The sequence below is a fragment of the Lepus europaeus genome, chromosome 11 (genome assembly GCF_033115175.1).
Source record: "Lepus europaeus isolate LE1 chromosome 11, mLepTim1.pri, whole genome shotgun sequence".
In the NCBI taxonomy this organism is placed as follows: Eukaryota; Metazoa; Chordata; class Mammalia; order Lagomorpha; family Leporidae; genus Lepus; species Lepus europaeus.
The window spans coordinates 107,033,400-107,060,315 of NC_084837.1; the positions used below are offsets into that span (position 1 = coordinate 107,033,400).

Below are 26,916 nucleotides of genomic sequence, written 5' to 3' on the forward strand. Positions count from 1 at the left end.
CGGCGCGGCCCGAGGGCGCGGTGCCGGCGCGCGGGCCGACGGACGCTCGGGCGCGCAGTGCACTTGCCGGGCGGTGCAGGTGGCGGCGCGCGCCCTCCGCCTCTGGGCCGGGGCCAGCGCTGCGCTCTGCGCGCCCGGAGGGGGCGGGAGAGGCGGGGCGGCCCCCGTCCCAGCCCCATTTAACTTCGCGGCGGCGGCGACTGCGGCGCCGCGGGCTGGAGGCCGGCGTCGGGGAAGGTCCCGGTCCCGGATTCCGCACGAGGTGTTGACGGGGCGGCTGTGCCGGCCTCTCTCCAGCGCGCGCCCCGAGCCCACGCGGCCCCGGGCTGCACGTCCCTGACGCCGCCGAGGCGCAAGGTGGGTGCCCCGAGCCGGGCGCAGCGGGGTCCCCCTCAGGGACCCAGCAAAGGGTCTCCCCAGGGGGAGTGAGGCTCGGGTGCAGGGGGCCTCAGAAGCAAGTGGGCGAGGGGGTGGCTTGTGCGACGCGAGCGCAGGACTAGGGCGCCCCTCAGGTTTTGGAGACCTCGGTGCGAGCGTGCTCCCTGGGGTCCCAAGGATCCGGGGCGGCTTGGAAATCTCCACAGGGTTGGGGTTGCTCAGGACCAGGGGTTCACAGGTAGCGCACGGGCTGACGGCGGCGCGTAGCCTCGAGCGTCCGAAGGTCCTGGCTGTTGGCACCGGGTCGCGGGCGCCAGGAGCGCGGAGGGCTGGGGCGCGGCGCGCGCGGTGGGAAGTGGGCGTGGGGCGGCGGGGACGCCGCGGGAGCAACTGCGAGGCCCCGGGGCGGTGGGAAGAGAGCGCGCGCGGGGGAAGGCCGGTGCGAGCAGCTAGCGAGCAGGGGGCGCACAGCCCCGGGGCCGGCACCCGCCGCCTCGCCTGCAGCCCCGAGTCGCCGCCTCAGGTCGGAAACAGCAGCACATTTGCGGATCGCATTAGGCCAGGCCCTTAATGCTTTCTCCAGATGGAGAGAAGCCACCGACCCGCCCCCGGACACCGGCTCCGCCAAGGCGCCCGCGAGGCGAAGCGAGAGTCGAGTGTGACCTCGGCTTTTCCAGTCCTGACTCGTTCGGATTTCTCTGTATATTGACAGGCACGCTCATTAAAAAAAAAAAAAAAAAGCCACACGCACGGCCTGGTGTTTTCCAGCTGACCTCTGCTGGTTTGTCCTAAGCGGGGGCGGTGCCCCCCAAGCTCCCCCTATCTCAGCTCCCAGCCCCCTCTAGCTGCAGGTCCCGACGTGGAGGGCGCACGCTGTCAGCTACCGGGGACACCCTGTAGGGTCGGGAGCCCTGCGCTCTCGGCCTACAATGTTACTACTTTGCTGTGTGACCTTAGTCAGGTCCCTTCCCTCTCTGGGCTGGCTTTGTTGCTCCCGGGCTCGTCTTCCCCTCCAGCTGCGGATGCTTGCAGGTGGCCCATCCGTTGGCTCTATCTAGGCTGGCTCCCTGAGTCTGATGCCAGCAACCACACCCTGCTGCTGCTGCCAGATGGGCTGGGGGGGGCGCAGCTGGTGCAGCTTTTGGAAGGCTGGGACTGTGAGGTGCCCACTGGAGGCAGATCCAGCCCCCTCCTTGATGTGACCCATGCTAAGGAGAGCCCTAGAGAGCGTGCACCCTGCAGCAGGCAGCCCCATCGTGCACCAACACAACCCCGTCTGAGGTTTTTGTCTGGGCTTCTGGGTCCCAGTTAGAGTCACGGGTACTGTCGCTGCGGCCAGAGCTGGTTGGAAACTCTCTCCTCTTTTGTAGGCTGCAAGTAAGACCCTTGAGGGGGCAGACCCCATGGCTGCCTGGAAGAACCCCTGGTGGTTTCTGGTGTGGCTGGCCCTCAAGGATGCTACCCTTTTACAGGTAATGGGAGGGGAGTGGAATGGTGGGCACCCCTTTGTTTGCTTAGGATCAATATTCTAGACCCACCGTGACATCATTCGTGTTAACCCTACCCCAGAGAACCCAACTTTCTCCCGTGTCTCCAGCCAATGGTGTTTCTGGTTGCTGTAAGGATGCGCCAGCTCCCTTGTGTCCTTTCTGGATCCCGAGCAGAGCTTGGACACCGCCGTGGGTCCTGTGCGCCAGCAGCTCAGACTAGAATTGCTCTCTGCATGTGCCCAGGTGAAATGCTGGGGGCCAGGTTGTGGTGTGTGGGCAGAGCCGGGTCCTGGTCCTAGCTTAGCCACTGAATAAGCAGTCTGAGTTTCTTTCTGTCAACACATGTCCCACTGTTGTGCAGTCCTCTCTTTAGACACACCTGTCACCCCCAGCCACCATGGGAAGACCCAGCTCGTGCCTTGCTTCCTAATTTGCCTCTTGGGCTGACTCCAACAAAGGAGGAAGTTTGCATTGCCTAAGAGATAATAGGGAGTGCTGAGGACAGTGTGTGTGTGTGTGGGGAGGGGGCACACGCTCCATCTGTTCGGAGCAGTCTGACCTCAGGCCCAGCTGGTCATTGCTAAGCGAGCACACAAGGCCAGGATGGCCAGATCTTTTTTTTTTTTTTTTTAATTTTCCCCATGAGCAGGAACATCCGGATTTCTTCCAGAATCTTCCAGTTTTTAAAGCGCTGAAAGCCAGACAGAACTGGTAGCCCGATTCGGCCAAGCACTGTGCAGCCCCAGACCTAAAGCTGCAAAACATATCTGTGTCAGGGTTGTGTCCTCAGAGTGGCAGCTGGTTCCGTGCGGGGTATCCCGTGTGGGAGTGAGTAAGGCAGCCCTCAGGCACGTGGCTTGGTGACCTCTGTGCCTCCAGGATCTCACAAAGGGCATGGTGCCTAAGTGCTCAGTGTCTGTGAAATAGGCCTGCATGCGTGAGTGAAGATACAGATCCTGGGGTCAATTAATCAGACGTCTTTGCCTCTTGTTTTATCTTTTCCAAGCCCCCTGTGAATTCTCTGGCTCACCCAGATCTGGTTGGTGAGGAGCATCACCTGCCCCATCATCCCACTTAGTGGATGCTGCTGTATCATTACATTTTTTTAAAAATTATTTTTGACAGGCAGAGTGGACAGTGAGAGAGAGAGACAGAGAGAAAGGTCTTCCTTTGCCGTTGGTTCACCCTCCAATGGCCGCTGCGGTAGGCGCGCTGGGGCCGGTGCACCGCGCTGATCTGAAGCCAGGAGCCAGGTGCTTCTCCTGGTCTCCCATGGGGTGCAGGGCCCAAGCACTTGGGCCATCCTCCACTGCACTCCCTGGCCACAGCAGAGAGCTGGCCTGGAAGAGGGGCAACCGGGACAGAATCCGGCGCCCCGACCGGGACTAGAACCTGGTGTGCTGGCGCCGCTAGGCGGAGGATTAGCCTAGTGAGCCGCGGCGCCAGCCTATCATTACATTTTAATCGACATCTTTTGTTGGAAGCAAAGTGAAGTCTTCTCAGGATGATGCAGGGTTTCTCTGGCCAGTGGTGTGTTGGGGCGGAAGGGTGGATGCTTCCTTTCCTGTCCCATCAGTGGGTGTGGACCAGGCTACACGAGCTTCAGCCCTTAGCCCCTGGTTGAAGAGAGCCTGGGCTTTAAGGTCTTCTTGCACCCTATAAAACTCCAGTGTGCTATGAGGCAGTCTACTGACCTTTGGCCAAGGGCAGCGTTTGCCCAGTTTGAATCATTCCCTGACCTCTTTCGGATTTTTCCACCTCTGTGTGCCTGTGGCAACGCGGCTTCCACGCATCGAGGCGGCGTGCACAGAAGGTCGTAAAAGGAGGCTGCGGTCACTGTCCGAATCCCAGCTGCACCGTGTCGTGGCTGCGTCACACACACGTCCCTGTAGTGTGCTCCAGTTTCCACATCTGTGGAGGGGAGGCAGTGACAGTATCTGCCTTGTGGAGTTTTTTTTTTTTTTTTTTTTGGGGGGGGGGAGGAGCCCATGCATTGTGAAATGGTTGGAAAAAAGTGAAAAAAAGAAAAGTGTCTGGCAAGGAAGAAATGCAGGATTGATGTGTCCATTAGCACTCGAGGTTTGAAGCGAGCACCGGGCCAGCATTTTCTGCTGTGGACCTGCTGGGGGCGCTCATGAGGCATCAGAGACAACGTTACAGACTTGAAGAGGTGGGACAGCATCTTCTCAGGGGAGACTCCTGCAGGTGTGCCGGTGTTACCTCCCCATGGGCCCTGCGAGAATGTTCTAATGGAGCCAGGGTCCACCTGGGTTTGGCTCCAAGCTGCCGCTTCTGATTCTGGTGTTTGGGTGGGGCCTAAGGGGTTCTGTCCTGTCTTCCCTTGCTTCAGAAGTACTGGCTGGTAGAAAACCGATCGACGACGTGTGAGACTGAGCTGTGAGGAGCCTGGGATGTTCCAGCTAATTAGGAAAAGTCAGATCTTCATTCAGTCGGCTAAAGCTTCAACCCTGACCACAGAAGTCAATGGGAGAGATTGCAGCAGACGGAGCTGTCAGTGTTTTGTTTTTCTAACTCTCTCTTGACCATTCCTGGAGCAGCACACTGTCCCCCTCACCCAGACAGCTGGACAGGCTTTCCTTCTTCCTGTCTCACAGGCCCTGGAAGCTTCCTGTTGCTCCAGCCCTCTCCCTGGGGACCGTGGTCTTCCCACAGAGGACAGCAGCTGCGGCACCGACTCTCCTGCACCAGCCTGGGGAGTCTGAGAGCCTGGCAGGCTCTCTCCTCCCGCCCTGACCCGAGGCTACTGAATACTGTACCAGCTGCCCCCTGAATCTCAACACACCCCTCATTTTCCTCTTTCGTCCAAGAGAAGGCAAAACCTTCTGTCTCCTAATGCAGTAGTCATACATAGGGTAGCTTCCTGGCTCTCTAGAGAGTTCCGCCAGAAATGGTTTTGACATTGGTCATGTAACTTGCTATCATTACCTCTTAGACCATCAGATCAAGGTGGCCTTGTGCACATCCGAGTGCCCTCCCATCCCTTAAATTCTCCGGCAAATCCAATTCCCCTTGTCCCCTGAGTCTGGCTGGGGTGACCTCTGGTCAAGAATGACTTGATCTGTGACCATCCCTTGCCAAGTTCATAGAAGTGCTTGCACTGGAACCGGTCCCTTAAGGTGACAGTTTTGAAAGGCAAGGGAGACATTTGGATGAAGAAGTTCTGGAAGGCTTGAGGGTTGTCCCAAAACTCTGTAGTGACTTCATATTCAGGGAGAAGGATTTTGAAAATTTCAGAACACAACTTGTAAAACAGGCAATATCTGACTTGGCTCAGATTCTGTCCTCTGGGTCTTGTTTTTGCCTAAGTATGAGACAGCATGGTTTCATGTTGGGTTTCTGAAAGTTGGTGTGGGAGGCTGATCCCGCAGAGGGCCTGGAGGCAGGGTGGCCTGCGAGGGCCAAGTGGTCTTGGGTAGATGCCCTTGATCTTGATATCAGTGGAGCTTCTGGTCACAGAGTGTGGAAGCCTTTGGAATGTGTAGAAGGCTGAATAATGGCTTCCGAGTGTGTCCTCGTCCTAGCCCTGCAAAACCCATAAATGTTCCTTTAGATGGTGAAGGGGACCTTGCAGATGTGTGGTGGGGAGATGAACCTGAATTATATAGTTGCAACATTGCTCCGATTCGGAGGCTGGAGAGATGCTACCAGGAAGGCAGAGGCTGGAGCGGTGCAGCCAGGAGCCAGGGAGTGCCTGCAGCCTCCAGACACTGGAGGAGGCAAGGGGTGGATTCGCCTCTGGAGTCTTCAGAAGTGACCGACAGGGCAGGCCTTTAGAGCGCTAGTTAGGACGCTGCTTGGAATGCCCGCATCCCATATCAGAGTGCCTGGGTTTGAGTCCCGCCTGCTCTGCCAATCCAGCGTCCTGCTAATGTGGTCCCTGGGAGGCAGCAAGTGATGACTCAAGTGTTTGGGTCCCTGCCACTAACCATGGGTGACTCGGATTGAGTTCCTGGCTCCCAGCTTTGGTCTGGCCCAGCCTTGGCTGTTGCATATGTTTGGGGAGTTGAGATCTCTCTCTCTCTCTCTCTCTCTCTCTCTCTCTCTCCCTCTCTCTCTTTCCCTCTCTCTCTCTCTCTCCCTGCTCCCTTTTTCTGTCTTTTTAATAGAACAAAAAGAAGTAACTGGCCCTGGTGACCCATTGATTTTAGCTCTGTAAAAACTCATTTCAGATTCACTTTTTATAATGCCACTATTTTGCTTTTTTTTTTTTTTTAAAGAGAACACAAGCAGAAAAGTTACACTTTTAATTACATTAAAAGGCCTTACAGTGTTCCCTCTTCTGTCTAGCTACCTTTAACATTCGGCACACAAAATGCTTGTCAGAATTCAGTACAACCCGCAAATAAGCCTACCGCTCCCAGTTCTGTGTCCACCCCTCTTGCCATTTGGGCCATGCAGCCCATCATTTGGAAGCAGCTCTACCTCTCTCTATGCCTCTTGGGGGAGAAGCTAGTGTTCCATCTCAGCCAACACCAGAATCTGTGCCATCAGGACATCTTCCTGTTCGCGAGATTCAGATCCTTTATGTCAGTCTGATGCTTCCAAAGCGCCAGGATTTAGACCATCACCACAGAGACTCACCTGCTCCATCCCTCAGGTGTTGTCAATATGGACTCACCTTCTTCTACACATTTGGGAAGCTTTGTCTCCACCCTTTCAGGAGGTCAGATTGTAGGGTCCGGGAGCATCCTTTGGAGGAGCACCTGCAGTGGCTAACTTTAACAGGCAGCATTTTCTTCACTTTAGTTGGTGGACTCTGTGTTTATTCTTTCAGAGTTCTGCCATCTCGAACTGTAAAAGAACAAACTTGTGTGTTGTCGTAAGACACTAAATTCCCAGTAATTTGTAATGGCAGAAGAGGAGGACAACGCGAGATGTGCAGGTGGGGTTCCAATCTTAGTTCTCCTTCCTGCTACCAACACAGGCATCCGCTCTCTGTCCCCAGTAACACGGAGGCAATCAAAGTTTGGACAGAGGTGGGTGGAGTCCAAGAGACAGCACCAGGGCAAAAGACATGCCATTGAGTGCTAGCGGCGACAACAGTTGTGTTCCACAATGGATCTAGCCCACACCCATCCTCCCCGATCACGCTTGATCCTGTCGGTGGTGGGCAGTGAGGGAAGCAGGAGGGCGTTTGGAGAAGTTAGTGAGTGAGGAAGTCAGCTCAGGGTCGCCCCGACTCTAACACGGCACTCAGTTCTCTGTGGGTCAGCCTGAATTTGTCTGAGTTTGGTCCTTGGCGTGTATTTCCCCCATTTTGGTCGAATCTCCTGGATTAGTGGGGCATAAACACGGAGTCGATCATTTGTCCAACCACGCCTCAGCAGATTCCACTTCCCATCCATCCCTTAGTGAAACTTGGGAAGATTCGAGGTCAGTTATTTTTTTTTAAAGATTTATTTATTTATTTGAAAGTCAGAGTCACACAGAGAGAGGAGAGGCAGAGAGAGAGAGAGAGAGAGAGAGAGAGAGAGGTCTTCCATCCACTGGTTCACTCCCCAATTGGCCTCATTGGCTGGAGCTGTGCTGATCTGAAGCCAGGAGCCAGGAGCTTCTTCCAGGTCTCCCAAGCGGGTACAGGGACCCAAGGACTTGGGCCATCTTCTACTGCTTTCTCAGGCCACAGCAGAGAGCTGGATCAGAAATGGAGCAGCCGGGTCTCAAACTGGTGCCCATGTGGGATGCTGGTGCTGTAGGCGGTGGCTTTACCCACTATGCCACAGTGTTGGCCCCCAAGATCGCTTATTAAAAGTCCAGTTCAATTTAAACACATGGTTCTCAAGTTGACTTAAATCTTATCTCCCTCCTCTCGAGTCTGGGCTTGGAGCATGACACCAGCACCTGAAGTGACACAGGGCTGAGGTCGACTCTCTTCTTCCCCTCTCACGGGGTGGCGGGGGAATGCCTCTGAGATACTTCTTCCTTTGCTTTCTTCTGGAGTGAGAAACAAGGAGGGGGGGGAGGCCACGAGGACAGACAGCTCTTTACTGCTGCTCTGGTCTCCCTGACCACTCTACCATCCTGGGCAGCAGGTGTAGTTCTACAGTGGGCTCTAGAGGACCTTCCCTACAGACTGTGTCTGTCTCTGTGGGCAGCCCGATCTCTGTATTGCTCTTCCCCTCCATTTTCATTTCTTAAGGCTATGTCCCGTTATCCTTTTGGATATACCCTGATGCCACACTTTGTTTAAAAATATTATTTCTTTTTTTGCATTTTTGGGTTGCTTTCTGGATGGTTTGTCACTCATGGTTAGACACCTCATGCTCACTTCTCTGCCCACCGGATCCACGCTATGATGTCAGCCTGTTTCAGTTCTGGGTAGAGTTTCCCCTGAACTCTGTGTTTTTACGTTGTCCATGTGCTTCCTGTGTGATCTCGTTCTCTACAGAGATTTTGGATAAACATTGCAAGCTGTGTGGACGCTGGCGATGGATGGAGTCTGAGCAGAAAGATTGAAACTTGTCTTGGGGGCAGACTTCATGTGTTGCCTCATGGCATCCATAGCCTGACAATCTGCACCACGGGGAGATTGATAGATACAGTGACAGCCCTGGGGGAATGGGTGGGACTTTCTCCCACCCATTTCTGTGATATCTACACTGTTCTTTTCCTATTGCTCTGTGCTTTCCATCTCATTGTCCTTCTGTGGCTCATCCATGCCCTTTAAAATATTTATTTTTATAGAGGTAGAGAAACACACACACACACACACACACAGAGAGAGAGAGAGAGAGAGAATCTCTCACCCACTTGTTCACTCCCAAATTCTCAAAACAGCCACAAGCCAGGACTGGGCTGGGCCAGGCTGCAGCTACAAGCCAATAATTCAATCCAGTTCTCCCACATGGGTGGCAGGAACCCAGTAGCTCGAGCCATCTTCACTGCCTCCCGGGGTGTGCATTAGCAGGAAGCTCAGATCAGGAATGGAGCTGGGACTCCTCCTAGGAACTGCAATATGGGATGTGGGTGTCCCAAGTGGTGGCTTACCTGCTGTGCCAAATGCCGGGCTGGCCCGTGGCACTTTCTAAATGCTGCTTCCTCCCAGGGCCGGCTCTCCACTGCTTTCTGTCCCTCCACCTCTCTCCCCAGGCAGCCTCAGCCACTGCTCTGGCTTTCTCTGCAGAGGTACTCACCTGGCGTCCAGTATGTGGAAACCCACCTCCCACAGCGGTGCAGCCTTTCCAATTTACGCTTTTGATGTTCTGTTCAAATGAGTGCTGCGTATACACACAAAACATGAAAAGGTGACCATTATTTTTACAGAAACTAAAAATCCAAACTTTGAACATAAAATACACTCTGGAAGGTGCTGATTTTGCTTTTTCTTAAATCCAGGGCCCCTCCAAATGGAAGAGGCCCAGATTTTCTGGGAGGTTGCTGTCTGTCTGTTTTGTGAGAGGCATGTCAGTGTGTCCGTGAGCTACCCTGCACCTTCATGGGAGGTCCCAATCAAAAACTCTACTCCTCATCCCACCTCTCACCCCTCACCCCTCATCCCTCACCCCTCACCCCTCACCCCTCACCCAGCCCTTTCAGTGCCTGGATTCTCCACCAACACTCACTGGGGCCAGAAGCCTGGAGTTACTCTATTTTTTTTTTTTTAAATTTGATTTATTTATCTCAGAGGTAGAGTTACACAGAGAGGTCTTCCATCCGCTGGCTCACGCCCCAAATAGCCTCAATGGCTGGAGCTATGCTGATCGGAAGCCAGGAGCCAGGAGCTTCTTCTGGGTCTCCCACAAGAGTACAGGGGCCCGAGCACCTGGGCCATCTTCTACTGATTTCCCAGGGCATAAGCAGGGAGCTGGATTGGAAGAGGAGCAGCCAGGACTAGAACCGGTGGTGCCAGCACCACAGGAGGAGGCTTAGCCTACTATGCCACAGTGCCTGCCTCTGGCATTACTCTGAATGTCTTCTCTGTGGCTCCATCCTGTACCCGTTGAGCCCATTTTTTCTACCCAGAAATGCGTCTTCAATCTGTCTCTCCTGGGTTTCTGTTTGCAGAGCAGGGTCCACAGCAACGGGGGGGGGGGCGTGAGATGAGGGTGAACAAAGAGCTGTGACTCTCAGGGGCCGAGCTGGCCTCATCCAGCTGGGCTGTGTGGAGGCCCGGGGAGGGGCACGGTCACCAAGACAGGCTGAGTGGGATCTTCAGCCTCCCCTGGGCCCCTGGGGGTGCCCTCGGAAAAGGGAGACTTGAGAGGCCTCTGGTTCTAGTCCAGGCTGGCGACTGATGAATCCTGAGCCCAGACAAAGGGATGTAAATGTGGGAACGATTTTGGAACCTGAGGGATGGAGCTTGATTATGCGAGATTGAAAGAGAGAGAGAAGAATGGAAATTTCCTGCAGGTTTTGAACAGGTTTTCGAGGCACATGAAGCTCAGACGTCCCCCCTGGTCTTGGGAAATGACTTGTTGTGTTTGCAGGAGTTTTGGGGGTTGATGTGGATTTCGGAAGGTAAGATCGTGCGAAACATTGTTCCACAGCAAATAGGAGCCATGGAGAGGCTGCTCTTCAATATGCATACTCCTAAAGAGAACCGGCCAGGACAAAGGCAGGGATTAAAGCTAGGAGGGGAAAAAACCAATTATCTGTAATTGTTTCCTAACAGAACAAAACTAGGCAGCCTTCCTCTGTGGCATTACTAATGGATCTGAGAGCAGCAGAGCTAACATCTTATGGAAACCACATTTCAAGGTTTATGATTGTGATTGCTCTCAGTTTATTTTTACAAAGATGCTAATTTCCATAAATAGCATGGAAGCATAAAGCGATTTCCTCTCCAAGTATTTTATGCAATTACTTTCTGGAATTTGTCAGCACTGCACAGCTCCAGCCAATGTATGTTAGAAATTATTGTGGTCAAATTCTCAGAAACACATTTGTCCTCCAAGCCTTTACTTGTAAATATAATAGCATTTTATTTTGAAACTAATTTTAATATGAAGAAGAATAATTGCTTTACTAATAAAAATAATTTACTGTATTAAGGGACCCATGAAATTCTCTTCACTTTTCTTCTCACTTCTGAAATTCCCTCTGTGTTTTTTTTTTTTCCTTATTTAAATCCATATTCAGGGCCAGTGCTGTGGCATTGAAGGTTAAGCCTCTGCCTGCAGTGTCAGCATCCGATGTGGGCACCGGTTCAAGTCCCGGTTGCTCCACTTCTGATCCAGTTCACTGCTAATGTGCCTGTGAAAGCAATGGAAGATGGCCCAAGTGCTTGGGCCCCTGCACCCATGCAGGAGACCTGGAAGAAGCTCCTGGCTCCTGGCTTTGGCCTGGCCCAGCCCTGGCCATTGTGGGGAGTGAACCAGCAGATGGAAGACCTCCTCTCTCTCTCTCTCTCTGCCTTTCAAATAAATAAATAACATCTTTAAAAAAACAAAACAAAATAAAAAAGAACCACATTTATTCTAAAAATGTGGAAAAACACAGAAAAGGACCCAGATGAAAATAAATAATGCCTTTAATTATATCAATTGTTATTTTATATATATATTTCCAATATTCTTCTTAGAATATTTATATCTCTTTAAATAATTATACTCTATTTTGATAACCTTTACAAATTTGTCAATGTGAAGAATGTTGTAAGGCCATTAAGTATTTTTCTACACAAAAATATTTAATATATTCATAGTATTGCTTGCATGCGTTATTCATTAATTCCTCACGGTTGGACATTTAAGCTGGACACAGGTGTTTTGCTGTTGCAGGCAATGCTGCTGTAAATGTACTTGCAGATCTGTCTTTGCTCATGTTTGTGATGTTTTCCTTTGAATACATGTCTAGGAAAAATGTATTTGTTGAATTTTCAGGTTAAAAACTGTGTGAAGTTTTTTTTTTTTTTTAAGATTTTATTTATTTATTTGAATGGTAGAGTTACATAAAGAGAAAGAGACAGAGAGAGAGGTCTTCCATCCACTGGTTCACTCCCCAAATAGCCACAACGGCCAGAGCTGGGATGATCTGAAGCCAGGAGCCAGGAGCTTCCTCTGAGTCTCCCACATGGGTGCAGGGGCCCAAGGACTTGGGCCGTCTTCTGCTGCTATCCCAGGCCATAGCAGGGAGCTGAATGGCAAGAGGAGGAGGACATGAACCAGTGCCCATATGGGTTGTCGGCGCTGCAGGCAGAGCTTAGCCCACTACCCCACAGCGCTGGCTCCTGTGTGAAGTTTTAAGACCTTTGATTTATACTCTCAAATTGCCTTCCAGGAAGTTTCCATCCTTACCTGGCAAGGAAACTTTACTTGTGAGAATATTAAAAAAAAAAATTATGTATTTAAGAAATGGGGGAAGGGGGTGGAAATGAGAGAGAGAGAGAGAGAAGGAGAGAGGTCTTCCTTTGGCTGGTTCACTCCCCAAATGCCCACAACAACTGAGGTTGAGCCAGGTCAAAGCCAGGATGCCAGAACTCCATCCAGATCTCTCACGTAGGTGTCAGAAATCCAAGTACTTGAGCCATCACCTGCTGCCTCCAAGGGCACACAGGATCAGGAAGCTAGAATGGGGAGCCCTGTGCAGCAGCTTGGCCCTGGGCACTTTGGTAGGGGATGTGGGCGTTCTAAGCAGTGTCGGAACTGCTGTGCCAAACACCCACCCTCTGAGAGATCCTTAAAAATCGCTGTTGGTCATTTGTTTTGCTGCTTTTATGCAGTTTCCTTCAGACATTAGAAACAGAGCAACAGATTTGTGTCCTTCGTACCTTTGCCTACTTTTCTGTTGGGAATTTCTTGTTAATACATTAATATCTTTATCTTCCTTTTGTGTATTGCCAGTACTTTCCGCATGTTGTCATTTACCTTTTTTAAACTCATGTTTGTGACCCACTGCCATTTAAATTTTCAAGTTGTCTTCTCTAGGAATTTCGATTTTTGAAATTCTCTGTCTTTGAATTTGATTCTCTGCCTTTGAATCATGCTTAGATTCTCTCAGATTGAGAGAAAAATATAGGTACACCTATGTTGTCTTATGTTTCTTTGTAGATATTTAAATATTTGTTTTAGAATGTATTTGGTCAGTTAATCTGCCATCTTTACCTTTTTTTTTTTTATTATTTGACAGGTAGAGTTATAGACAGTGAGAGAGAGAGAGACAGAGAGAAAGGTCTTCCTTCTGTTGGTTCACTCCCCAAATGGCCGCTATGGCCAGCACTGCGCCGATCCAAAGCCAGGAGCCAGGTGCTTCTCCTGGTCTCCCATGCGGGTGCAGGGCCCAAGCACTTGGGCCATCCTCCACTGCCTTCCCAGGCCACAGCAGAGAGCTGGACTGGAAGAGGAGCAACCGGGACAGAATCCGGCGCCTCAACCGGGACTAGAACCCGGGGTGCCGGCGCCGCAGGCGGAGAATTAGCCTAGTGATCTGCGGCGCCGGCCATCTTTACCTTTCTTAATTCAGGCTTGTGAAGTTACTGTACATTTGCAAGGTGTTCAGCGTCTCCTAAGACAGAACCTCCCATTATTATCCTACTTTTGGCCAGGTCCTGTTCTAGAGCAGAACATCCTATAGTTTGCAGGGACCTGTGCTATAATGGAGGTGTAAGCTAAGTCCCTTCTCTGAAACTGTGTAAAACAAAGAAACAACACAAAAAGAGCACAGTCTATCTCCGGTGACACCAGGAAATGGCCCCAGGCCCCTAACACTAACTCTGAGCCCTGTAAAGTCTGGATCCTGGAGACTGACGGGTGTCGCGGACAGAGACTTCTGTAGGGATGCCTGTCACAGAGGTGTCTGCTTAAGAAACTTTTGATAAGAACCATGCGAATGGAGCCCTCTGTGGGATTTGTGGGTGTGGTCCACAAAGAAGCCCAGTGTGACACCAAAAATGGCCAGGCGCGTAGCGCTGGCAAGAAGCCGTGTTGATGCAGCGTCTTCATCGCCTGCCGTGCACCTGGCCTCCGACAGGTGGAGACTGCTGGAGGTGAAGTGGGCAAGGGAGGGCTGGGGAAGGGGTGCAGACGTTTCCAGAACAAACTGCCTAGAGGTTAGCAGTTTCTGGGGGATCTCACTGACTTTGGACTGCTCGAATGAAAGGACGACGTGACGTCAGAGAAAAAGAAATGATATTTAGGGAGGTGCTGAGCCAGAGCCAAAGCAGAGCTGAGGCTAGGGAATTCTCGAGTGCACTTTCTCACACCTGTGTTCTCGTTGTGCTACTGTCTACAGCACCCGGCCCCATTAGAAACAACCAAGTTATACACTGTGGAATGAGTAACTGGGGGCGTGCTATTCTACACGGTGGAATGAGTAACTGGGGGCATGCTGGACAGAATGAGTATCCCACAAGATGAAATGTCCAAAAACCAAAAAGATACAAGTGATTATAGAGAACCAACATATGCGTAGTTAATATTTCTGAAAAAAAAATAGAAAAAATATTCAACAAGATAGTTAAAGAGAATGGTTCTTACTTTTCCTTCAGATCTTTGTAAATATTGACCTCGTATGTTTTGACATTGAGTTTTGCTTAAAAAATGTCTGGGGTCAGCCTGGTGTTTCCTATGTATTTGCCTTACTTTGCCATGGTGCCTATATGGTTTCTTTCTTAATCTGGTAGCCCCATGTTTTCATCAGAATATGATGGGAATACTTTTATTTTTTTAAATTTTTAAATTTTTTAAAAATTTTTGACAGGCAGAGTGGACAGTGAGAGAGAGAGAGAGAGAGAGAGACAGAGAGAAAGGTCTTCCTTTGCCGTTGGTTCACCCTCCAATGGCCACCGCAGCCGGCATGCTGATCTGAAGGCAGGAGCCAGGTGCTTCTGGTCTCCCATGGGGTGCAGGGCCCAAGCACTTGGGCCATCCTCCACTGCACTCCCGGGCCATAGCAGAGAGCTGACCTGGAAGAGGGGCAACCGGGACAGAATCCAGTGCCCCGACCGGGACTAGAACCTGGTGTGCTGGGGCCTCTAGGCGGAGGATTAGCCTGTTGAGCCACGGCGCCAGCCGGGAATACTTTTCTTTTAAATATTACTATTTGCTTTCTGTTTTGTCTTTTTTAGTACAACAATCTGAAGTTCTGCACTATTTTAAAAAGATTATTTATTTGAGAGGTAGAGTTACTGACAGAGAGAGGGAGAGGCAGAGAGAGAGGTCTTCCATCCACTGGTTCACTCCCCAGATGGCCACAATGGCCAAAGCTGGGCCCATCTGAAGCCAGGAGCCAGGAGCTTCTTCTGGGTCTCCCATGGGGGTGCAAGTGCCCAAGGACTTGGGCCATTTTCTTTTGCATTCCCAGGCCATAGCAGAGAGCTGGATCAAAAGAGGAGCAGCTGGGACTCGAACCAGTGCTCATATGGGATGCCAGCACAGCAGGTGGAGGCTTAACCTACTATACCTCAGTACCAGCCGTGGAAATAATTTTTATGTAAATAAATTTTTTATCTTCATGAGTTTATGTATTTTTTCCTGTCTTTCAGGAAAATATTTTTTAAAATGTGGTCATCAGATATGCAACATTTTTGTTTTTTTATTCTTGCCTTTAATTTCTTCAGCTCACTTTTTCTGTTGTCTTTAAATGTTTCCTTTAGACTCTCATTGTTCTACATGAATTTTTAAATAATGAGATCAAGTTGCCCATAATTTATCTGTGATTTATCTTGAGTAATTTGTCTTGTGTTGCATGTGCTTTGATTACGTTTTGCTTGTGTTCCAGTTTTGTGTGTGTGTGCTTGTGTTTGTTTTATATGTGTTGATTTTGTGAAAGTTTTGTTCTGATAGACAATCTCTGCTTTTTTTTTTTTTTTAAAAAAAGTTATTTCAGAGGGAGGGAGGGAGGACTTTTTGAGGCCCCAAATCCATGTATTGATCAGGGCTGGAGCCAGGAACTCAGTCTGGATCTCCCGTATGTTGTCAGGAACAGAACCACTTGCTCCATCACCTGCTGCCTTCCTGTGTCTGCTGGGGTTGGAAACAGACCTGGGACTTGAACCCCGGGACTCTGACATCGGACGTGTTTCCCAGCCCGGCATCTTCACTGCTGAATCAAATACCCGCCCCAGAATTTTCTTCTTAATTGGGCTCCACTGCACATGTTTGCTCACCTTCCTTGGCCAGTAGGCTGTCCAGAGCAGTCTCTTCTCTCAGAGGTGGTAGAGCTACATGAGACTATGTCCAAAGGCACAGGGTCTTTAAGCCCCTACTTCTTTCTTTCTTTTTTTAAAGATTTATTTATTTGAAAGGCAGAGTTACAGAGAGACAGAAGCAGAGAGAGACAGAGAGAGAGAGAGAGAGATCTTCATCCATTGGTTCACTCCTTAGTTGGTGGCAATGGCCGAAGCTGCACCGATCTGAAGCCAGGAGCCTGGAGCTTCTTCCAGTCTCCCACGCAGGTGCACAGGCCTAAGGACTTGGGCCATCTTCTACTGCTTTTGCAGGCCACAGCAGAGAGCTGGATCCAAATGCCGGCACTGCAGGTGGTGGCTTTACCCTGGGTGCCGGCTTCGCCCCTGCTTATTCTAATTCTGCTCATATTCCACTGCCCATAGCAACCCAACATAACTGAAGCATCAGGGATGGGGAAAAACACCCATGTACTGTTCATATAAGACCACAAGAAAGAACTTCTTTGGTCAAGACCCCAATCACTGGGACAAGGAAGTATGTTCCTCCCATAGAGATTGTGTGTGTGTGTGTGTGTGTGTGGCAGGAGCTGGAGAGGGTAGGAGTGAGTATTTTTGAAAAATGGTCTAATCCACCACTGTAGCAAAACCAGGCTTTTCATTGAGGCAATATAGTTCCAGAAAACATGCTTTAATCATTACATTCACATTGACCCTCAGAAACTAGCATTACTGGATTGAGGAGGTGTTGACACCAGTGAGAGATTGTAGGCGAGTCTTGTTTCACATGTGCTGCAGGTTTACTTCATGAGGTAGACACGCATACAAGATGCAAAGAGGCTTTGATGCCGTCTTCACCGTCTCACTCATAGTCCTAACGCTAACCCTACACGTGAATCCGTAGCAATAGAAACCCAAAAAGGAGTCCTCTCAACTCCATAGTTCAGTGATGATTTTAGACTTTTTGGACTGTGACTGATGGGAAGAAATGCACTTTCTACAGCTGTCTGTCTGTCTGTCTGTCTATCTATCCATCTATCATCTCTGTATCCCCTTACCTACCTATCTATAATTTTTTCATATTCTGTAAATGTTTCAGGAAACAATACTTATTTAACCTTTCTATGAGTGATTCATCCTGATAATCGCCATTCCATTCCATGAAAACATGGCTGATGAAGACCTAATCAATTACTTTTGTGAACGCTGATGGGAGGTAATTCCATTTTGAAACTTTGCTCTGGTTAATAGACACCAGTCTCTCTCTCTCTCTCTCTCTCTCTCTCTCTCTCTGTGTGTGTGTGTTGGAGTTGATGTTTGCTAAGACTCAGCAACAACTCAGAGACCCCGGATGGCCATTGCCTACCATAACTGCTCTCTTGGGGTCACGTGTTCCCCAGTGATCAGACGCTGCCAACAGTGTACACATAAAGTATTGCTTTCCAGCATGTCTGGTGATCGGGGTTCTTCAAAGCAATCTATATGATCGTTTTCTTTTACTCCTCTGACTTAGTAACATGAGGAATCATAATAATAGGTTTCTTAACATTGAATCATCCTTGTGTTCCTGGCATTAACTGCACTTGGCCATGATAGATTGTCTTTTTAATATTCATCTGGATTTGGTTTGCAAATATTTTATTGAAAATTACTACATCAGTATTCATAAGATGTTGGTTTGTACTATATTTTTCAGATTTTTATATCAAGATTTTTGTTAGTCTCATAAAATGAATTGGGACACTTTCTATAGTTTTCTTTTTCTGTGTTTTTAAATAGCACAGAAATAGTCCGTTCCATGAATGTTTGAAAGAACTTTCCAATAAAATGAAGGCACAAGACTGTTTTGGGAGCATTTCTTTGATAACGTCTTTACTTTTTATACAACTATTGGTATTTCAGCCTTCTTCCTGCTTCTTTAATCAGTTTTTTTAAAGATTTTTATTTGTTTCTTTGAGAGGTAGAGTTACACACAGAGAGAGGGAGAGACAGAGAGAAGAGTCTTCCATCTGCTGGTTCACTCTCCAAATGGCTGTAACAGATTCAAAGCCAGGAGCCAGGAGCTTCCTCCAGGTCTCCCATGTGGGTGCAGGAGCCCAAGGACTTGGGCCATCTTCCACTGTTTTCCCAGGCCACAGCAGAGAGCTAGATTGGAAGAGGAGCAGCTGGGACACAAACCGGCACCCTTATGAGATGCCCGCACTGCAGGCATAGGCTTAGCCTGCTATGACACAGCACTGGCCTCTTAATCAGGTTTTTTTTTTTTTTTTTTTTACAGGAAGAGCTAGACAGTGAGAGAGAGACAGAGAGAAAGGTCTTCCTTTTCCGTTGGTTCACCCCCCCCCCCCCCCAAATGGCCACTACGGCCAGCACTGTGCCGATCCAAAGCCAGGAGCCAGGTGCTTCCTCCTGGTCTCCCATGCGGGTGCAGGGCCCAAGCACTTGGGCCATCCTCCACTGCCTTTCCAGGCCACAGCAGAGAGCTGGCCTGGAAGAGGGGCAACCGGGACAGAATCCGGCACCCCAACCAGGACTAGAACCCGGGGTGCCGGCACCGCAGGCAGAGGATTAGCCTAGTGAGCCGTGGAGCCAGCCAAACAGTTTTTATAATTTACATTTTTCCTTGAAACTTTCTATTATTACCCTGTCATTTAAAAAATAAATTATTCTACTAATTTCTGATTTATTCCCTCTTCAGAGATATGGTGTTTTAAGATTTTCATTTTTGGGGCCAGAGCTGTGGGGCAGTGGGTTAACGCCCTGGCCTAAAGCGCTGACATCCCATATGGGTGCTGGTTCTAGTCCCAGCTGCTCCTCTTCTGATCCAGCTCTCTGCTGTAGCCTGGGAAAGCAGTAGAACATGGCCCAAGTCCTTGGGCCCCTGCACCCACATGGGAGACCTGGAAGAAGCTCCTGGCTCCTGGCCGCCATTGCGGCCAATTAGGGAGTGAAGACCCCCAATCAGATGGAAGACCTCTCTCTCTCTCTCTCTCTCTCTGCCTCTCCACTCTATGTGCAACTCTGACTTTCAAATAAAAAAATAAATCTTTAAAAAAAAAGATTTTCATTTTTGAAATATGTTAAGGTGCTCAATTTTAAGTGTGTCCCAACTTGACAAATTTGTCAGTTTCCATGGATATTTGACTATAAGTTGCGTTTTCCGAATTGGAGAACAGTGTTCTACTGCCCCCATTCTCCTCCCTGACTCTTGCTCTAATGTGTTTCCTTACTCATCCCATATCAGAGCACCAATTTGAGTTCCAGCTTCTCGGCTTCAGATCTAACCTCCCTCTAATGAGCCTGGGAAGATGGTTCCAAGTACTTGGGCCTCTGCCACCCACATACAAGACCCAGATGGAGTTCCAGCCTCCTGGCTTTGGCCTGCCCCAACCTTGGCTGTTGCAGTTATTAAGGGGACTGAATCAGTGGATGGAAGCTCTCTCTGCCTGTTTTCTCCTTTCTATTTCTGGCACGCTTCCTTTCAAATACGTAGATCAATCTTTTGTTTTGTTTTGTTTTTAAAGATGAAACAGATATGCTATGAATCTGTAATTTATGAAATGAGAGATGAGCGTATGTTAGGGTCCAGAAATAAGGTGTTGATTGATGAAGGGATGAGGCTAACAGTGTAAACAAAACCTGTTGATGCTCAGGGAAGTCTGGGAAAAGGACTCCCAGTGAGTTTGAAAAGTAGAACCCTCTGGTAGGACCTTTGCGTGGGCTGAAGATTCCTCCCTGTGCCTGCATGGGTTGGTTCTGCTCTGTGGGGCTGAAGCATGACCTGCTCAATTACTGGAAGTAAAGACTGAAGTGAGTGCTGCAGAGGAGCCGGTCTGTGTGAGTAAGGCCTGACTGTCCCCCTGGAGGAAGCGCTGGCCACCTGTTACCGTGGTTTGTGGTCGTCTTCACTCAGGTTGAGAGAAGAGAAGGGGAAATGTATGAAGCAGGTCCAGTGCCCTGGAGCCACTCAAACCAAGTTTCTTGCAATGCCATCCCTTCACTTGTAGGGTCACAGGGCCTCCTTTCCATGGAGCGGTGGTTGGTGGGACAATTGCAACACACTCTCCTTCCCACCAAGGCCTTCCCATCTCCAGGTCAGGCCTTTGCTGGGGGCCTGGGTGGTGGCCTCACTTCTCAGGATGGGCTTTGTGGCCTTGCTTCCTGGAGGTCACCTGGTGGCTTTGTGCTGACCTTGGAGGCCTCCTTTCCATCTCTGGGAGGTCCAGCATGCAGCAGGCATCATGTCATTGTTCGCAGCTTCCGAGGCAAAGCACTTCTACTGAACCCTCTGTAAACACTTCCTGGGATGCACGAGCATTGGTGCTCAGAGCAGGGGAAGAATGCATGGAGAGGCAGAGGGCCATGCTGTGGCCAGCTTGGTTTAGGCCTTATTCACTCAAGATGGGACTCTTTCCCAAGTAGTGCCCACTGTGTATCTGGCTGATAACCATTGATTTCCGGAAGATGCTTAGCAACCAGACATTTTTAAAGGATAAATAAAAGCTTTTAGGGGAAGGGAGAAGAACTAAACCCATGCTTTGATCTAGTATGAACTAACCATCTTTTTGAAACAGCTAATTGATGATACAAGCAGTAGGGGCACGTGCTTCTGTGTGCACACCCAGAGCAACACAGGTGGTTTACTGATGTAGTAACCCCCAGTCCTTCCTTGGTGGAGCGATCCTCAGTCTTTTGAGTGTAACAGGACAAAGTAATGGCTCTGTCCTTGTTGGCCTCATCGCCAGAATCTTCAGTTGTGTCTGCTGATCGTCTTCGACATCCATCCCAGGGAACAGAGTGTATTAAGTAAGCCTTGGCTCCCAAGTTCCTTCCTCGGCCAGTCCTGGAGTGGCGTCCTAGATAGAAGTTAACAGTTTTTCCACTCTGCGAATAACCAACGGATGCTTGTCCTTCAAATGGCAGATGGCATGCAGGACAGAGGCATTTTTTAAAAACTGTCATATGGAAATACTCACAGAGCCCAGAGCTCTGTTTTGTAATAGAAGACTTTGGGATTAGCACATCATTCAGAGATTCAATTAATGAATCCATTGACTGACAACCTTGGATGAGGTCAAGAAAGAAAGGGATCTTAATGGAAATGAATACGGGGCTAGAGTTGGCAGCAGAATACCAGTGGAGTCTTCCTCTGTGCTCAGCATTAGAATTTGTGGGTTCTTGCCTGCTTTCTCTTTGTAAGGTGGGTATCCACAAAAGGACTTTAGCTTCTTTGGTATGCTAAGATTCCCTTTATGGCATATGTGGTTGCAAACATTTTCTCCTGGTATGTAGCTTGATTTTTCATCCTCTTATTAGGATCTTTGGCAGAGCAAAAGTTTTAAATTTCTATGAAGTACAACTTTCCCATTTATTTCCCACTTTAAATGCCATGGCAAAGAACTCTGCCTAGACATAGGTCCTGAAAATGTATCTGATTTTTTTTTTCTAAAAGTCTTACAGTTTTGCATTTAAGTTCATGGTCAATTTTGACTTAATTTTGTATAAAATGTGAAGTTTAGATTGAGACTCACTTTTACCTATGTGTCCAATTTGTAACATCATCATCATTTGTTGAAAAGACTCTTTTCTTATTTTTAATTACTTTTGCTTCTTTGTCAAATGTAAGTTGGAAGTGGGTGAGTATTGCACTCAGTCTTTAAGACCCTGGTTAGCGTGCCTGCCTTCCATACTGGAGACTCTGGTTCAAGTCCTGGCTCCAGATCTGATCGCTTCCTGCTAATGCATGGTCTGAAGCAGTGAGTTATGGCTCAACTAGTTGGGTCTCTACAGTCCATGGGGCAATTTGGATTGGGTTCTGGACACCTGGTTTTGGCCTGGGTTGTAAGGATTGGGGAAATGAATCACTGGATGGAAGATTTCTCTCTCTCTCTCTGCCTCTCTTTCAAAGTGGAAGTTGATAATTAAAAAGGCTTAATAATTAGCTGGGGGTGTTTGTGTGAGTCTAGTTCCAGACTCTGTATTTTGTTCCATTGATCATCGTGTCTGTATGACCTCCAATGTAAGTTCTGATTTTTGATCTGTATATTTTCATTGTTCCCTTTGAATAGGGGAGTATTTTCTTTTAATATATCTTTAACTATTTTTCCATTTATCTATTTTCTTCCTTAGGAACATTAATGATCCATATCCATATATCCATCATCCTTTCTCCTTATCTGTCTTCTTTTATACTTCTTGAATTTTTCTTTTCATTTCTGACACTCATGCTTGTCTGTTACTTTGCTGATTCCTAATTTTCTATGGTATAATTTCTACTCTGTACTTCTAATGTTTAAGACACTAATTTGTTGTATTATTTTTATTCCAGCTCTTATTGTACTATCAGCTCGTTTTTTCATATCTTATTCCTCAAAGTTCATGGTTTTTGTTTAGTTTAATTGATTCAAAGCAAATGTTATATAAAATTTAGTTTATTTGCTAGAGTAAAATTTCAAAGAATTTTAGCTCTTACAGGTTTTCTTATTTTTTGAAAAGATTTATTTATTTATTTTTATTTGAAAAGCAGAGTTACAGAGAGGGACAGAGAGAGAGAGAGGTCTTCCTTTCATTGGTCACTCCCCAGTGGCTGCAGCCAGCTGGGCCAGGCCGAAGCAAGGGCCAGGAACTTCTTCTGGATTTCCCACAAGGGTGCAGGGGCCCAAGCACTTAGACTATCTTCTGCTGCTATCCCAGGCACACTAGCAAAGAACTAGATCAGAAGTGGAGCAGCCAGGAATCGAACCAGCGCCCATGTAGGATGCTGGCGTTGCAGGTAGAGGCTTAAAGGGCTACACCACTGTGCTGGCCCCTATTACTATTTTTTAATGCTGCAGGGACTTACAATTTTCAAGTTGGGTTTATTATTATTTTTGTTTGCTTTGTTTTAATTCAAGAGAAGAGAGAGAGAGAGGGAGAAAGAGAGAGGGAGGGAGAGAGATCCCCTCTGCCGTTTCACTCCCCTAAAACTTGCCAAGACTGGGCTGGGCCAGAGCAGAGAACTTGATCCAGGTTTCCCACATGGGTGGCAGCACCCCAACTACCTGCACCATTATTGTTGTCCCCCAGAATCTGCCCTGGGAGAATGCTGGAACTAGGAGTTGGAGCTGGGACTAGAACCCAGGGACTCTGATGTGGGATGTGGTACCTTAAACTACTGTCTGTACCATGAGGCCACCCCTGTTAACTTGTTCTTAAATGAGCGTCTGAAATAGATCTAATTTTCAATCTTCAAACCAGGGAGGCCCATTTCTCTTGGGTCTACTATCAGTCAGGATAGGGCAGATCATGAAGTGGTAATCATACAGTAACCAAAAGTAAAACATAGGAACCAACAGGCAAAACATCTCAGCATAATACACAAGGAATTTTTCTCACTCATTTATGTCTGAAGATACTTCCAAAAGTTCATGGAAAAGAAAATTAAAAGACAAGTCTGGTACAAAAAAAAAATTGAATCCGTGCAAACGAGACTCTTTAGGAAGCTCTTAGAAAATGAACATTGTGAGGAAACTATGCATGGAATCCAAAATTCTTTAGCACCAAAATAAATTTATCTTTTCATTCAATTTTTCCATGAACGTTTTGAGATTCCATTGCATGTATTGCATTTCTCTCCAGTGTTTTTGCTATTTGAAGCACTGCAGATGGCCACATCAGAGGAAGAAACAAAACGTGGCAAACTGGACCCCCGTTCTTAAAGACTTCTCCCTAGACTTGAGCCACTCACATGTTACAGCGAAAGCAAGTTGCACAGGCACGGCTAACTTCAAAAGCGTGGGGGCCATACATTTCTACCGTAGACCCAGAAGGAGACCTGGAAATACTTAGTGAATAGCAGCAGCAGTTGCCCTAAGTCTCCTCGTCATTTGCTTGTGTACCCCAGACACTTCACATCTTTAAGGAGTAGATCTTGGATTAATCTTGAGCAAGCACCTACCAATCGTAGTTACACCTGGCGTGATTACTTGGCACCTGTGCCTTACTGGTTATTTCATATTTTGAATATCATTCTTGATTATATAGCTTTCTATTGGAAATTTATTGATCAGTCTAAAGGGCTGATTGTGGAAGCTGGGCTCCTGGGTTGCTGTATCTGCAGACTCTCATTTTGATATGGCCAGTTATTTCCCCAGCTCTTGGTCTGTGTTTAAAGGAACACACTTCAAATAAAGCTGTTGCTGTCTCCCCTGTGCTCATCTGTGGTCTTCAGCTATCAATCGTCTGTAGCACAAGTTCCTCTAAAATCTCATTTTCTCAAACACACACTGCATTTTTAACAATGGACATTTAGGGGCCGGTGCTGTGGTATAGTGGGTAAAGCCACCGCCTGCAGTGCCTGCATCCCATAGGGGCGCCAGTTCGAGTCCCGGCTGTTCTACTTCCTATCCAGCTCTCTGCTATGGCCTGGGAAAGCAGTAGAAGATGGCCCAGGTCCTTGGGCCCCTGCACCCACGTGGGAGACCCGGAAGAAGCTCCTGGCCCCTGGCTTTGGATCGGTGCTGCTCTGGTTATTGCGGCCAACTGGGGAGTGAGCCAGAGGATGGAAGACCTCTCTCTCTTTCTCTCTTTCTCTCTGCCTCTCCTCTCTCTATGTAACTCTGACTTTCAAATAAACAATCTTTAAAAAAAAAAGAATGGACATTTAAACATCTGTCTGTAGCGACTTCTTTTCTATCTGGTTCTTCCTGTACTTCATCTAGCAAAACATCCTTAACATTTGTGTCATTTGGATGGTGTCGTTTCCAGTTTCAAAGCTATTGTTGATATCCCTCCCCCCATTTTTTGGTCATTTGGAACTGTGTCTGGGTAAGGGGACTTGGTCATCATATGCTTTGGCTCTGAGTCATGGGTAAGGCTCTTGGTTGTAGCAACTTTCTTTGTATTTCTATGGCATAATCAGTTGGTGGGCCAACTGTCACAGACTCAGGGATGGGGCAAACAGAACGCCAGAGAATAAGGAGCCCCAAATGGAACACGCAAAGTGAGGGTCAGAGCTAAGAGCAGACCTTTGCCCTGGACGACCTATGGCCTTAGCACCGTTGGGATGGCAGCTGAATTGCTCACCCGTCACTACCTCTGGCACGTCTTCTTTTCCTCCCCTTTATTTTCTGATTCTTTCACCAGCACCCTTTTTTCCCCTCCTTCCTCAGTAATTTTCCATAAATTTTTTGAAAAATCATTTATTAATTTTCTTGGCAGAGAGAGAGAGAGAGAGAGATGCTCCATCTACTGGTTTATTCCCTAAATGACCACAATGGCCAGGCCTGAGCCAAGACAAAGCCAGGAGCCAGGAACTCTGTCTGGGTCTCCCACGTGGGTGCAGGAGCCCAAGTACTTAGATCATCCTCTGCTGCTTTCCCATAGGCATTAGCAGAGAGCTGGATCAGAAGTGGGGCAGCTGGGGACATGAACAGGTGCCCATATGGGATGCCAGCATTGTAGTTGTTGGATTAACCCACTGCGTCACATGCTGATCCCATGTTTCCCATGAACTTTTTAATGAAAAAAATCCATGTATGGATTTCTTTTGTTTTTGCACCACAATAAGCTTATCTTTTAATTCTATTTTCACAAAATTTTAAAGTACTGTCATATGTTAGATGTTCCAGCATTTCTTTTCCTTGCTGGTGGCCTTATGGGCTGAATCCATTACAATAATACTCCTAGGATTCATTCCAAGACCCGCAGTGGATGTCTGAAACTCTGCATAGTTTCAAACCCTATGTGTTTTCCCTATACACACACATGATAATGTTTGATTTATAAATTAGGCACAATAAGAGATCAACAGTAATAGAACAGGTATAACAATATCCTGGAATACAGGTTACGTGAACATGATCTCTCTGTCTCAATCTCCTATCACACTATATTCACACTTTTTATGAGGGTGTGAGTTGATGCAATGCCTGTGTGATGAGATGAAGCGAGATTAGTGATACAGGCATTGTGTAGAGTCGGGCTTCTGTGTGACCACAAGCATGGTAATATCTCAATGATTGATTTGATAACAACGATCAACACTGAGTAAGTAAGGGACAGGTAGCATACATGGCGTGGATATGCTGGGCAAAGGGATGATTTTTGGCCAGGGAAAGATGGAGCCAGGGAATAGGAGATTGCGCCACAGAAATTTGAATGGCCCATAATTCAAAACCCATGAATTGTTTATTCCTGGAATTTTCTACTTACTTCAAGATGAGTGGTAACAGAAACCTTGGCAAGCAAAGTGTAAATAAGTTTTCATCTGTACTACTGTGCTGATATATTGGAAGAGGGCAGAACTTGGTGTCTTGTTGGAGAACATTGGTGCTAAAGGGTAAAGACATTTAGTGCTTGTTTATTGTACAAGGAAGCGTGATAGTGCTCTAGTCTAAATAAAACGAACTGGTCTCTCTTTTGGGTTGGCTGGAATCACGCTGTTTTCCATAAATTTTCCATCAGAGAGCAGAAGTCATCTAATGACTTTCCTGCAAATGTTTGCTTTTGTAGAAGTGAGCTATGTTTATTTCTTCAGTTACAAAAATGTGTTGTTTATAACTCATAAAGAAACGTGGCCGTCCGGCTGTGCCCCCCACGTATTTTCCTCCCTGGGCCATTACCCAGCCAGTTGTCAGGTGGACCGACTGCCTAGCCCCGGAGGACAGCACCCCCGACAGGCTTTCAGAGGTCTAGGAGTGCGAGGAGATTGGAAATATGTGGACTTGGGCCATTTCAGTGTTGGCTCCGTGAAGCCAGTGATGCCTTTGAGCCAAGAAGGACCAAGACTAGAGGGGAGAAGGAGAGAAAGCAGACGCTTGCTCAGACCTTCTATTTGTGACCCCCAGGATAGGGACTGCTGAATTCTTCCTCTGCTCTTGTGTGTGGCCTGCTGTTTGCTCCTAATAGTGTGGTTGACCAGGTACCCAAACTTACCCAAACTGAATTTCACCTGCACCACGTTTCCTTCTCTTACTCCCCCCTCTT

At 48.1% G+C, this 26,916-nt stretch overlaps 1 protein-coding gene across 2 annotated transcripts in view; it reads left to right on the top strand.

The window, feature by feature from the left end:
* Window positions 1-218: 218 nt before the first annotated feature.
* Window positions 219-26,916, top strand: part of ADAMTSL3 (ADAMTS like 3) — a 390,931-nt gene continuing 364,233 nt past the window's right edge. The window contains exons 1-2 of one of the 2 annotated variants that reach the window (XM_062206333.1): window positions 219-357; window positions 1,749-1,850. In XM_062206333.1, coding sequence (XP_062062317.1) covers window positions 1,782-1,850 — 69 coding nt within the window. In that variant the 5' untranslated portion in view covers window positions 219-357; window positions 1,749-1,781. The remainder of the gene's footprint in view (window positions 358-1,748; window positions 1,851-26,916) is intronic. The other variant, XM_062206332.1, reaches the window with a different exon arrangement.